The following is a 13,726-nucleotide window of genomic DNA, read 5'->3' on the forward strand; positions in this document are numbered from 1 at the left end:
GTGTGGATACAATCTGTGCTGTAGCCTGGATGTAATCTCCATGAAAACTTTGAGTTGTCTTACACAGAATACCTTCAGTGACGGGTTTGTTAAAACTTTGTCACCTTGTTCTCAGAAATGTCAAGTGAGGAATTTCATCTTGATTTTCTTAAGTGGATTAGCCCTGGCATAGCTGCAATGCTACTCAGTCTTCAAGGTGCCTTCAAGGTTGCAGTGTCATAATGGCTTTAGCAATATTGCTCTCAAAATGTGCCCGTTAGCAACTTTCAGCATTAATGATAAACAAAATGAAGTGAATTCATGTAGAAAAACTTTTCAGGGAGTTTAATCTATCATAGTGTAGAATTGTTCAGCTGATACATAACTTTTTGTGCTTTAAGTGTCCTAGAATTCTGTTTTTTGTAGCAAATGCCTTGTTTTAGAAACTGTTGCAGCTGGTTGACAGTCAATGTGTTTGGTTCCGTTAGTTTTGGAACTGAAATTCTAGTTCAAGGTTTTAAAGAGCCAAGACACAACAATATTAAAGTGGGATCCTCTAATAACTTCAGGCATTTATGAGCAAACTGGGGGAGGAAGGGTGTGAAATTCTCTGCTAAGGACAAATGACTGGGAGCCTCGGGTTCACCTCTTGGCTTTGTGTCATGCTGCACTTAAGTGCCAGTCCCCTCAAAGCTGAGGATGGGGAACACTTGTTTCACTAGTGAAAATGAGCTATGAATGGATGTTGGTTTTGATGTGCAAGTTTCCACAAGCAGACTGTTTCAGGTAACAGTTGACAGTGTCACAGAGTATAGATTAAACAAGGGTTACACTTGACTTTGAAAATTGTTAAAATTGTTGCTGTTCTCATGCAGATGTTGGCTGTTGGAAGGGTGCTTTGGGATTACAGCATTATGACTCAGAGGTGCCATCCTATCTCTTCAAGTGCTGTTTATCCATCTGCACTGACAGTTTTCTCCTGACTGTGCAGGGATGAAAGGGAAAGAGACAAGTCTAGATCTGATGATTGGCTGTATAATTCTCATACTTCAAAGGCTATTGCTTGTTCTTGTCACCTTCTGCACTATTTATGTTGTATGTAAATCATCTGATCCACGTGGTACTCCTAATAATTCTCAAGCTGTTTGCCCAAGTTGCTCATCACTGTCTTTGCTGCTATAGAAACAAATTGTTCCCAGTTTCATAGGAGGAATATTTTCTTTTTCTGTGATTTGGTTACAATGCATCAGAATTTGAGAGTCCAGGCATTGTTCTCTATAACCAAGTGCTTTTAGAAGAGTTTTTGGAGGATGCTGCCTAACATTTGTTGTTTGTTCTGTTCAGAAAATCAAGTGAAAGAGGCGGAGGATGGGTATTCAATCATATTTGCTACATTCTGTTAAGGGAAGCACTGCCCAGAAGTCTTGCAGCAACACGTCATTTTAGAAAATGAATGTCTGCCATTGTCTTTCACTTGTCCTTTGTACCTTCATGACAGTATGACTAGTGTGTTCCCATTGACTTTTTCTATGCCAGCATTGGGCAGCCACTATTTATTTCACAGAATCACAGAATATTCTGAGTTGGAAGAGACCCACAAGGATCATCGAGTCCAGCTCTTAAGTGAATAGTCCAACAGGGATCAAATCCACAACCATGGCATTATTAGTGCCATTTTCTCACCAACAAGTTCTTTGCATCATTGTGAATGAGAAAAAACAATCCCTAACTGTGGTACCTTGTGGTATCTTGTGCATGCACTAGGGGAATTTATGATGGTACAATGCAAACTTTTGCCTGCACTTAGCTAACTTGCTGCTGAATTTTTTCTAAGTATGTTCCCTGAAATCTATTAAATTGTTTCTTCTTTTTTAATGTATGTGAACAATGCATATTTTTTATGCATGTGAACCTTTTTTTATGCATAGTGAAGGGTCTGGAGGAAAAGCTGTATGAGAGATGGCTAAGGTCACTTGGTGTGATCAGCTTGGAGAGGAGGAGATTCAGGGAGTCTACATCCTCCTCACAAAGGGAAGCAGGGGGGCAGGCACCAATCTCTGCTCTCTGGTGACCAGTGACAGGACCCAAGGCAATGACAAGAAGCTCTGACAAGGGAGGTTTAGGTTGGATATTAGAAAAATGTTTTTCATTCAGAGTGGCTGACCACTGGAATGGGCTCCCTAAGGAAGTGGTCACGGCACCAAGCCTGACAGAGCTCACGAATCACTTGGGCAATGCTCTCAGGCATCACAATCTCATGGTGTGATTCTTGGGGCTGCCTTGTGCAGGGCTAAGAGCTGGACTGTGATGATCCATGTGGTCCCTTCTAGCTTACAATATTCTGTGAAACAAGGTATTCTGACATCAACTGGATTGCTACTCAGACAATCCTGTTGACTTTCATCGTGCATATTTTTTTGCACAGACTTTCTGGTTCTTCACAATGGTGCCATGTGTATGTAGAAAGAGCTCCCTGTCTGGAAAGGTGATATTTAGCTAAATACACCTTTCCCTATAAGGCCATGATCTCAAACATCTGAGTCTCAGATTCTGAAAAAATGTGCCCTGGTTTCATTATTGCTTTGTCCTTTTAGTCAAGGGATATTCCCTCCCATCTGTTTGGTTTGGCGTTTTTGGTTTGGTTTGGGTTTGTGTGTTTTGTTGTTTTTTGTTTTGGGTTTTTGGGGTTTTTTTGGGTTGGTTGGGTTTTTTTTTTCTTCAGCTCCACTTACCTGTATCCCAGAGGATTCAGTCTAGGATGACAGCAGTCTGCTTTCTTGCCCTGGCACAGCAGGAGCCTTCTCCCTAATTGAGCATTGTAGGTGCTAATGCAGTAATACCTTTGCTGATTGTGACAGCTGACAGTGTATGGCTGCTTCCTGGCAGAACAAGAATGCCCTCACACAGCAGAGCTGCAGGGTGGGCACATCAGTTGCATTTTTGCATTTCAGCAAGTGGAGCAAATTCGCATCAAAATGGGTGTGGATTCCCCTTCTTGGTTTCTTCAGTCGATTTTCATCCTGCTGTTACTGAGTATCTGCTCTGGGTTCTACCTGTCAGCCAAACTGTAGCAGTGTTTGATTTCAAATTTGGTGGGATCCACTGCTAACAAACTGAGGAAAAGGGAGAGGGAACAGAGAAATTGAGGATCATTTTGACTTACTGGGCTCTCAGATCAGGTCCTTGAGTGACAACTGAAATAGGCAGAGAATGAGCTGCATCACTCCCACTCTGTCTTCCCCTTTCAGTAGTTTCAACCTTGAGGGTACATTGTTTTAAGCATATCTAATTTATTTGCTCAATTTTTCATCCTTAAATTTGGCAGGAAATGCCTCAGAAAGAAGCTGCCTTTTTTTTTTTTTTTTTTTTGACATTGTGGGTTTTAATGTAAAAAAAGAGATTTCCATGAAAAAAGAATAATTGCAAGCAGATCATTAAATTACATACTAGCTAATGATGCCTAGCTATCCTGAAGGTAAACCTTAGTATTGGATATGGAAATGAAGGTGAACTCTTTGCGCTCTTTGTGATTTACAGCCAATGAAACTGGACCATGAAGCAAGAGAAGAGAAAGCTATCAGAAATGCCCTTTTGTCTACCAGTATAAGCAAGGGAGAGTGAGCAGTGCCCTGTCAGGAAGATTTGGCTGTGTGGCAAGTGCTGCCATCCTGTTTTGAAGCAGGTCAGGTGTAGGGCTCAACAGATGCTCCAGAGCACGAAGGGTTGGAGGTGAGCAGGTGAAACACTGACTGACTTGTGTTGGCAGATGGGAATTGAGGGATTTATTAGTCATGCTGTAGTCTCTTGTTTTGCAGTTTGTCATGATGAAATGAGAAAAAAGAGTTGGCTTTTGATAGCTGCAGAGGGCTTTTAAATACTGCAGGTTGAAGGCCACTGTGCTTGAACAATGTTTTCTTCTACAGCATTTGATCATTGAAACAGTTGCCTTGCAGATCAGAGAGACATACATGATGGGATTAGCATTACCAGCTCCTTTGATTGCAGAAAGTGCTGGATCTTGTTTTGGAAATAAGCAGAGAATGGTCCAAGGAGACTCTATTATAAATGTTTCTTCTGTAGGACCACCTCTTTCAGCTTCTGCAAAGTTGTGCAATACCACAGTTCTCATCTGACAGAATTAGGGTCTGTTCCAGTAAAAAACAGTCAACTGGAAGATAAACAATTTCTTTTTCTTCAAATCATCTTACTTAAAGGTACCTATTTGATACCCAAATATGTACTCTACATCTGTCTTTGCTTGCTCTCTCCCCAGAAGGCTGTAATGTGCTTACTTAAGAGAAGCTTTGCCTTGCTGCTCTTCAGTGATTCATTTTTGTGTGGAAATTGGGTCTAGACCTATGCTGTCTGTCAAAGAAGTATAGGATATGAGATATGTCGTCCTGGTCACATCATTTTAATTTTAGATCACAGGAGGGAGGAGGAAGACAAGCAAGTCTTTCCAACCACCTACATCTTCAGGGTTGAAGTCACAAGTGTCTAAAAGGGTGTTAGTAGAAATGATTAGCTATGAAATCATCCATGTAGGTTAATAGATGGGTAAATATACAATGAAGTGAAAAATGCCATAGAATTAATAGTTGAAGAGACATGAGTATTTGTAACCTTGCTAATGTCTGTGGCAGTATGAAGTACTCAGGAATAAATTAGAATAACAATGAGGGGAGTAAGCTTATGAAAAGTTTGAAATATATTCTATCAGAATTGGGCAAACATTTCTCAACCAGTCATATCTCAGAGGTATACTTCTGCCTGAGAAAACACAGCCAAGCCTTGTGAAATAATCCATCCAAGAGGAAACCCAATTAATGGGCCATTTTGCAGTGCTTGCTTGGTACAGAGAAATACAAAATCCTCCACAAAGTGAGATCAGTTTAAAGGGACTGAATGCTGGCAGCCCCTCAATGAGAGTCTTCCAAGCTCAGTTTCACCCCTTCTCCTACTGACATGTAAGTAAATAGAAAGGTTTAAAATAAGTGTTCCTCAGTGTAGTAAATGCAGTTTCACCAAAGTCTTTCACAAAGTTTTCCTCCTCAAACATTAAATGCTGCTCTGCAAGCATTGGAGATTTTTCATGTTAGCTGTCAGCAATTACTCTTTGGGTTGTACTGCTTGTCACAAATACCCTTTTAGCTCTTGCAGGACAGGACATAAACTGCCCTGTTTCAGACAGTTCAGGTAAGTATGGTATTTCGAGAGGATTCCAGCCTTGGGCATTGTTCTTGAAATAAGGGAACTGGTAATTTTTTATCCATTTCCATGTTAGCTGATAGTATCCAATACAAGAAGCTGATGGGTGAGCTTTCCAGGAATGGTGCCTTTGGGGTGCTTAAATACAAACCAAGAGGTCACATTTGTTTATCTATTAAGGGGCTGCTTCTGGACAAATACGTCCAGGGTCCTTGCAATGCTGAGAATTAACCTGACAAAAACTGAAGCCCTCATCTTTGAATAGCTTCTTGATGTATGTGCAGTGCGGGAGCATCTTTTTTACACGTGTGTGGGGGGGAAGAATTGAAGCATTCGGTATTTCCAAAATGTTCTAACCATACTGTCAGTGTTGCTTAGCAGCAGAGGGTTTAAAATAGCGGTATTACTCAACAGTGTGAGCCACGTTTGCACATGGTAATGTTCTGTGTCCTGTATTGACTTGCTGCATTATAAAAGTGCTAAGTTAATGTAAAGAAAGTGAAGATAGCTCACCTCCTCCTCTCCTAACTTGAGGAACAAATGGCTGAACAGTGACATGCCTTCCTTATGGTTTTAGCCAGCAGATGCCCAGCACAGGGATGCCAAGGGGTGTGCATGCAGACCTCACTCATGTGCAAAGGCTTCTCACACCCCTGTGTGCCTCTGAGCAGGTGCAGCCCTCGACCCAGCACCCTGTGCTGATGCCAGCTCAGGCTGTGCATTTAGTGCAGCATCAGCTGGCTTGGGGGGCCTGGCAAGGAACAGCAGGGACAAGAGTAGGTGTGAATAGCACTCAGTGGTCTCCCAGCAGCCTAACTTCTCAGTCTCTGCTAGTGCACATTCCTGCCACTCATCTGCTTCCTGGGTGGTTTGGTCTTCTGAAGTGATGCTGAGAGTACCTGAGGTGGAGGTACTCACCCACTGTCTGTGGGAGTCCCAGCCTCCACTGGAGTAGGTCAAAGGACTTGCAAGACTGCAGGTGTACTTGCTGTCATCTTCAGAAGAGTGGAAAATTGTAGTGATGAAGGCAATAGATCACGGTGGCATAAGTAAGAAGTTTGATTCAGCTATCAAGGAGTTCAAGGGTTTTGTCCTCTACAGGAGTAAACTAAGGGTGAATGGTGGTTAATAATATAATAATTGTATGTAATACTATAGATTACTATAATAATATTATGTAAAGATAAACAGCTCAGTGTATTACATGTTTTACCTGCTTTGAAGAGCTTCAACTATTGCTTTAGAGCCATAGAAATACTCCCGTAGCATTGCTAATGATTTTCTTAACAAACATGACTACATATTATTGTGTCAAAAAAGGGCCATATTTTAAAGCCCTGAAGTGAATTAAAATAGCAACTGGATATGTCTTTATGTATTAGTATTTTGTATGCTGTACCATGGAAATAAAATGTTTACCAGATGCAGATATTTAAATGCTGACCTTAAAATAAGGCAAATATGTTTCTTAAGCGGATCTCTCTGTTTTTTTCAGTATTTAAAACCGTGGCCTATTTCTTCAGTGAAGGCTCATAAACAACCCATCTTAAATGGCACAGTTAGAACATCATTTAAATTTACAGCTATTTTATTTATGCTTTGCCTGGAGTGTGGACCATGTTATGACAGGCATTCCCTCACACACAGTATATGAACAGTGGAGGACTATGGCAATTAAGTGTTAATCTAAGACTAGGATTTGTGCATGTAAAATACGTCATTCAACCACTTGCAGTTTACAGGGCAATGTTTCAACAAGAAATGTGGTTGCGCTTTTGACAAATAGCGCAGTATAAATTATGATGATTCATGTTAATTTAAAATGCTGGTTTAAAGTTTCTGAGAAGGGGAGCTGAGCTCAGTTAACTGTTTTGGGTTGGGGATAGCAATGGATTTAATAATTCCATGATTTACCTGCCATTGCTTTACCACTGTAGAGACTAAAGACACAAGGACAATGAAAAAAATTGGTTTTTTTCCAATTGCTTGGAAAGATGATGATTTTCAGTTGTTAAAAGAAAGCAAAACAGACATCCCATCTTAATCAGAAAAAGGACACCTGATGTGCCATGGGCTGACACATTTTTTTTCCCAGGAATGATTATGAAAGACATGAAGGTCATATGAGACAACTCAAATTTCCCTGCACACATTTTGTACTTCAGAAAGTAGAGACTCTCTTGAGATGTCAGTTGCTAAGAAAAATAACCTTGTGTTTCCAATCAGGCAAGAGGGACTTGTGAAACCATCCCTGCAACCTCCTGTAGCTTTGTTTCAAAGTTTCTGTCAGTGGAGGTGCATTCACAGGGGCCCAATTTGTAAATTCTTCAGGTGCACAGGAGATGGTGCAAATAATTTCTGCACTACTGGCTTTCCACACTGGGGCCATATGTTAGCCAGCTGATGTCATATGCAGACTGAGGATGTCGCTGTCCTGTGCTGCCTGGTTTGCTTCTGAGCTGGCAAAGCGTTTTAGAGAGTGTGATTCAAGGGTAGTGCTTCAGGACACACTACAAAGAGGAGAGAGCTTTTTCAGCTGGGATCCCTGTCAGTGAATTGCTCTGAACAGATTCTTGGCTGGAGGAGAGGAAAACTAGGGGATTGGAAAGTGCTCAGTACAGCTCAGTGGTGCATAGGTATTATTTACCACTTCTGGTTAGTCCCTGAAAAAATTATTTCTCTATATAGTGTACATACATTTACATACATATGTGCTATAACCAGCCTTGAAATGTTTATCCTGTATTTCAGAAGTAACTAGTTCTTGTGATTTCTAGTAACAGTGCTCATCTATGACTTGTTTTCTCGATGGTTTCCAATGAACAAAAAAATGTATTTAGTTGGAGAAAAGCAGCTGAATTAAAATTAGCTGTCCATGTACACAATATTGTGCTTTATATGACTGGCTGCCCTTACTGACACACAGAGATGAGCAGGATTTATTTAATCAAAATCTTGCTAGAGCTTGAAGTTTTTCACAGATTTGCAAGATGAGCTTTTAGTACCCTTACATGACTCACCTGGACTTCATCAGAGCTTGGGTTTGGCCCTTTGACAGCATTATTTCTGTGTATGTGCTCAATACAAGTGTTGTCTCAAGACTTGCATGTTGCCTTAGATTACCAGTTTGTTTTCTCAGAGGCCTGGTGACTCCATACAGGAGCAGGGATGGGATTCCAGTTGTTTCTACCACCTTTCTTAACTAGGTTGGTTTTCTTGTTCCTTTTTTGTGTCTCTGTGTGCTTAGGAGCATGAATATAAACTCAAGCCTGTTGCTATATAAAGGAAGCAGAAAGCTCCACTTTCAAACTGCTGCTGGCACGAGCCCAGGTTTGCCATGAGTGTCTCACATTAGGCTCTGAGGCCAGGCCAAGCTGAGAGATACATTTCCGGGTTCTCTTTGGCTTTAGAAATCGGTTTTACATCTGGAGACAATGCTTCCATGAAATGCTTATTCCCTTTGGGCAGAGCAGATGTGGACCCTGCACACAGGCCACGTTCCCGCACCCGGATGTTTGTTACGCTCTGCTCAGCTGCTGCTCTGAGTTCCTGGCTCCCGCAGGGGTTGCAGTGGCAGAGCTGGGGAGCAGCACGCTCCTGCTTGGACATATGATGGGTGATGGGCACTTCAGGACAGCCAGGTGAGCCTCTTCTTAGCGGGACTCAGGAGGGACCTTTGTCTGCATCTTCTACCCCTAGGCATACCCAGGTGGATATTTCCGGTCAACCAGACAAGTGTAGTGAATGTGGTGATACTTCTATTTGTGATTAAGTGTTGCATAAATTACTGCATAAAACTGCACTGCTGAAGTGGTATGCACATGCCTGACCTAAGTGTCGAAGTTCTTGGACTTTAGCACCCTGCCAATTCAGGATCTAAATAATGAAAAACAGAGCTCAGCTGCATTGTTATGACTTCACTTCCCTGAAGTTTATTGCTTTCCCATGTTTCCCAGTTGCACTGTCTTTGCCAGCTGCGCAGGTAGTCATCAGCTGTGGGAAGCTCTTACACATGTCATCTCCTCTTCTGGGATGAGTTAGCCTTTTGCTGTTCCTCACTTTCCTTCTTGCTTTGAAGAAAGTTTTTCTTCTTAATTTTTTCCCCACAGCCAAATGAACAATGTGGTTGCAAGTTTTTGTTTAAACCTAGGGCTTCTGCTTCCAAACATGGATTAGCTTGACTCTGCTTTTCTACCCTGGAGCAGCAGTTGCCAGTAGCTGAGAAGGAATTGAGCTCCAAGTGTTTCGTTAGTGTGTGCTGCTGACATGTAATAAAGGGGCAGGCCAGAACATGGCAAGCTGTGGCTTTGTGTTCTGTCTCTGATGCCTGGTAGATGCTCATGTTTAAAGCATCCATCTTGATCTTTGCTGTTAAGGGAGAGCTCAACAGTTCTTCTCCAGGGTGAGTGTGCTCCTGACAGTACCTGTGTGCAAACTGGTATGTTTTGCTAGGAAAAGCTCAACCTGAGGCAGAGCTGGGGTCAGCACTTAACTGCTGGCTGAGGTGTGCTGTTCAGTGCCCTGTTTCTTAAGCCTGCCTTTTTTCTTTTGGTGAGTAGAGGTGTCTAGAAATCAATCCAGGAGCTGGTACTTGCAGAACTCAAGGCAGTGTAATACTGGGTGGATATTTTTGGGGCCTGTCTGCATATTTCCTGGTGGTCTTCCCTCTGCAATTTAGATGTCTTGGAGCTGCCAACACTTAGCGGTGTGTATGAGCTGCAGGATGGGGAGGTGCAATGCAGTCCTAGATATCTCCTTGCTGCTTCCTGCCTCCTCCAGCCTATCTCTGTTGCTGTGGCAACTTGGAGCACCTACAGGCATGGAGCTGTTGTTGCCTATCCTTGCCTTCATGCTTCATAATCCTCGTATTTCTGTGCCTCTCAGTTTATCACATGTTTTAGGACTTGGGGTTTCTTTTGACCAAGGCTAGAAACTGCTAAATTTTTAGGAGGGCGTTTGTCTAAGACAAGATGTCATAGATTACTTTTGGTCACGCTGTATTTTGTGTTGTGATTGTGTTTGATTAAAATTCCTCTGGCTTCTTTTCTGAGTAAAGCAAAGCACATGGTCATGCAGTGTCCCAGTCACACGGTAACAAAGGACTCCATTGCAACATTTCATTAGAAGTCTGTGTGTATCACAGTTGCTTCCATTTCCAATATCAAACCCACTAACAACCCAAGGGAAAGTCTAATGTGCTGTCCAGCTATCTGCAGCTGTCTGGAAAGTTTTTTTGCAATCCCCATTCTCTGTTTTGTTAAATATTTTCTTGTGCTCTTTTCAATCATAAGGCTTTATAGTTTTATCAACTATTAAAAAAAAATTAGAATGATCCAGAATCTATTTTGCTGTCACTTCCTTTAATGTAATACTTTATCTTCCACTAATTAAGCTCTTTATCATGAGCAATTACAGTCATCTTATACAAACAATTGCCAAAAGGTTATCTTCCTCTAATAAGAGCACAGGAAATTGTGCTAGGGATTACAGGCCCTGTGGAGGTTTGCCAATAAATCTTCTACATAAAATATTTGTAGTCATTGTAATTGCATACTGTACTTTATGCTAGTGCAGAATCACATTCTTCCCTCGAGTTCATCATGCCTAAGTCTTAGGGCTTTTATGGTGCTTATGTGTTTAACATGCACTTGCTTCTGCAGCCAGAAAGTAGATTTAAATTACAGAGGAAAGAAAATGGAAAATGTTTTACTTATCTCCATTCCTGTGCTACAAAGAGTAGTAACACAGATGCAGAAACAGGCCAGTGGAGGGGAGACTGTCATGCCTGAAGGGCTCTGGCAATGCCTGTTGCTGATATGCCTGTAGAGAAAGTGCAGGCAAGAATGAGGGGCATCAAGTCAGACTCATCAAAGCAGATTTGCTTTCATGGGGACTGTAGTGAAATTATAGTATTTCACCCTTCATTTCAGATGAAACAAATTCATACAGCTTTTCTTGCATCTCTTTCCTTCTGACTTAGCTTGTGGTTAATAGCGACACAAGCTAGAGAGAATCTAATTTGTGCATGTTCTCTGCACCTCTGACAATAACGTGTGTGTGCTGGAGAAAAATGTATGGAAACTGAACAGGTCACCCTGTACAGGTCACTTCCAGCCATCCCCACTCCCACTTGACTCATTCTTTGGTTAATTAGATTGTTCTTGTCAGGAGTCCTGCAAAATGAAACACTGGGTGTTAGAATACAAACAAAACTCTTTCTTTGTTTAATGGTCTTTTGACTAATGGAATGCTTTCTTGATGATTAAGATAAAATGAGATCTCTGGAATAGGATCATAAGTTTGGTGTTGACTCCAAAAGGTGAGTAACAGTAACACCTTTCACTAACAAATAACTATCTCAACTTTGCCCATTGTGCATCCATCTCTAGGAAAGGCTGTTCTTAACATTTGTGTGATGTGCAGTGGTGGGGTGTACCTCTCATGGCAGGTCCACTCACATGCAGCTGATCTGTCCAACTCTCTGGTCTGGTTCATCACCCTAGCTTTTCCTCAGCTTTCCTTTGTAAATTATGGGGGTTTTTTTTGGTGTAGATAGGATGCCTTTTGGCTCTTACATGGCTTAGGATCTTAGTAGGCAAGCTGCATTCAGGAGTGTTGCCCATCCTCTGATCTAACTCATGTTCCTCAGTACATCAGGAGCTTTCTTCTCATTCATTTAAAACATCTTCTCACTAGTTTAAAACACAGCATTTGAAATGGCCTTAAGTAATCCAGTTCTAGTGCTTATCAAAATACAAAATTAAAATAAAAGCTAAATTTCAGGTTTATAGTATATTTAATATAAAAATAATCCAGCCTCAGTGAAGAATTTTGAGTCCAATTCTTCAGTGCCTGAGCAGGCCCCCAAATCTGCTATGCAACATGCAAAATGAAGCTCCCAGTTACTCTGAAGCCAAAACTGGCCATTATAAAACCTCTGTAAGCTGGCTGTTAGTCTCAGAGCTCATTATGAGGGAGGTCATTCTTCCTTACAGCAATGAATGTAGCTTTTGAGTACATTTTAAAAGTTTCATTTCATCACAATGCGGATGAATTGTTTCAGTCGTGATCTCCTGATGGGAAACTAACTTTCTTCTTCCTGGGAGAAAAAATACTGTGTTGATTCTTGCAGCAGCTTTTAGAACTACAGGATGTGATTTCCTTGATTCTTCTTTTTTTTTTTTTTTTTTTAAGACTTGAAGATTTTGGCACTAACAAAGGAATTTTTTTCCTTTCTTTTAATACAGAGTAGTCAGTTTTCTTTTGAAATTGGTGAATATACAGAATAAAATTTTCAACGGACTCTTTCTGTACATCACCTTGAAGTGTTTTTTGCCAACAGTGTTTTCCATTCCTCCATAAAAAATGTGTGATTGCAAAATGCTTTAAAGAGTGTATCAGTTTCAGATTTGGCTGAAATGGTTTAAATAGGGGAAAGAAAACAAGTTTGTTGGTTTTTGGTTGTTTGTTTTTGTTGTGGATAATCTTTCATGCCCTAATTGGAAGAGTTTGAAGAAGACGCCAGGTTCATTTTGGAGATGTATACTATTAGAATGAAAAAACATGTCCTCAAGCCAGTACACAAGAATTGCCAGTGAGATCCAAGGAAATATTTTCTTTTCCCTGTGAGAACGGTTAAGCATTGGAAGACATTGTCCAGGGAGGCTGAGGACAGGAGGCTGCTGTCTCAGGATCCTGAGAGAAACTCAGTGCAGGACTGGCCAAGTCCATAAGCAATCTGCTGTAGCTGACCCTGCTTTGGCCTGGGCACTGGACTGGAAACTACCAGGAATCCCTACAACTGAAATTATTCTGTGATATTAGTCTTCTTTGTATGAGCAATATCTGTGCTATTGGATGAATTTGCTGTTCCATTATACAGTTCCATTTTCTGCATGATTGTTGACAACTGCAGAGAAATAGAGAGGGGGTGGTTTTGGTAGAAGTGAGAAGTTTCCAGCAGCAGATAGCTGGTGAGCAGCTCGAGTCAGGACTCCAGTGCAGCCAGCTGCTGTTCATACAGGATATTATCCTGCAGCACCGTGGATCAATGGCGTGGGTGTGTACAGCACTCCTTGGCCACTTTGTGAGGACTGTCATGTAACTACCTCCGAACAAGTATGCCCAGCCTCGATTTTCATTATTCACATTAAAACATTTGTAGGTGAACAGAAATGGTAAGTTTAAAGTACTGTATAGCTTTACTTTCCCTAATATTGCTAGGACCAATGTAGAAGAAACCTATCTCATACCACTAGTCCCTGTATGCTGGGAAAAGCAAATAGCAGCACTTTGTAACACGTCTTCTCCCAGCAAAACTCCAGGACTTTTTCCAAGTAGGTATGTGCTTCAAAACATGTTTAAATGTTTCATTTTCACATGACTTAAACTAAACATTTAAAGTATCAAGGATATTCCATTTTAATCCTCTGTAATCTTTTTGATTACTCTGTGGTTGTTGGAAAGGCTATTGACTGCCTGTTGCTGGAGAGATTCAAGATGATCAAAAAGGTATGTTATGTATTGCTTCCTAACTCAA

General features: G+C 41.2%; 1 protein-coding gene across 3 annotated transcripts in view; it reads left to right on the forward strand.

Moving 5' to 3' along the window:
• Positions 1-13,726, forward strand: part of GPM6B (glycoprotein M6B) — a 106,152-nt gene that overhangs the window by 36,844 nt on the left and 55,582 nt on the right. The window contains exon 1 of one of the 3 annotated variants that reach the window (XM_058857749.1): positions 8,776-8,828. The exons of the other annotated variants lie outside the window; for them this stretch is intronic. Coding sequence (XP_058713732.1) covers positions 8,807-8,828 — 22 coding nt within the window. The 5' untranslated portion in view covers positions 8,776-8,806. Of the gene's footprint in view, positions 1-8,775; positions 8,829-13,726 lie in introns of those variants that run through there. 3 annotated transcript variants of the gene reach the window in all.

This window comes from Poecile atricapillus, chromosome 1 (genome assembly GCF_030490865.1).
Source record: "Poecile atricapillus isolate bPoeAtr1 chromosome 1, bPoeAtr1.hap1, whole genome shotgun sequence".
Taxonomy (NCBI): domain Eukaryota; kingdom Metazoa; phylum Chordata; class Aves; order Passeriformes; family Paridae; genus Poecile; species Poecile atricapillus.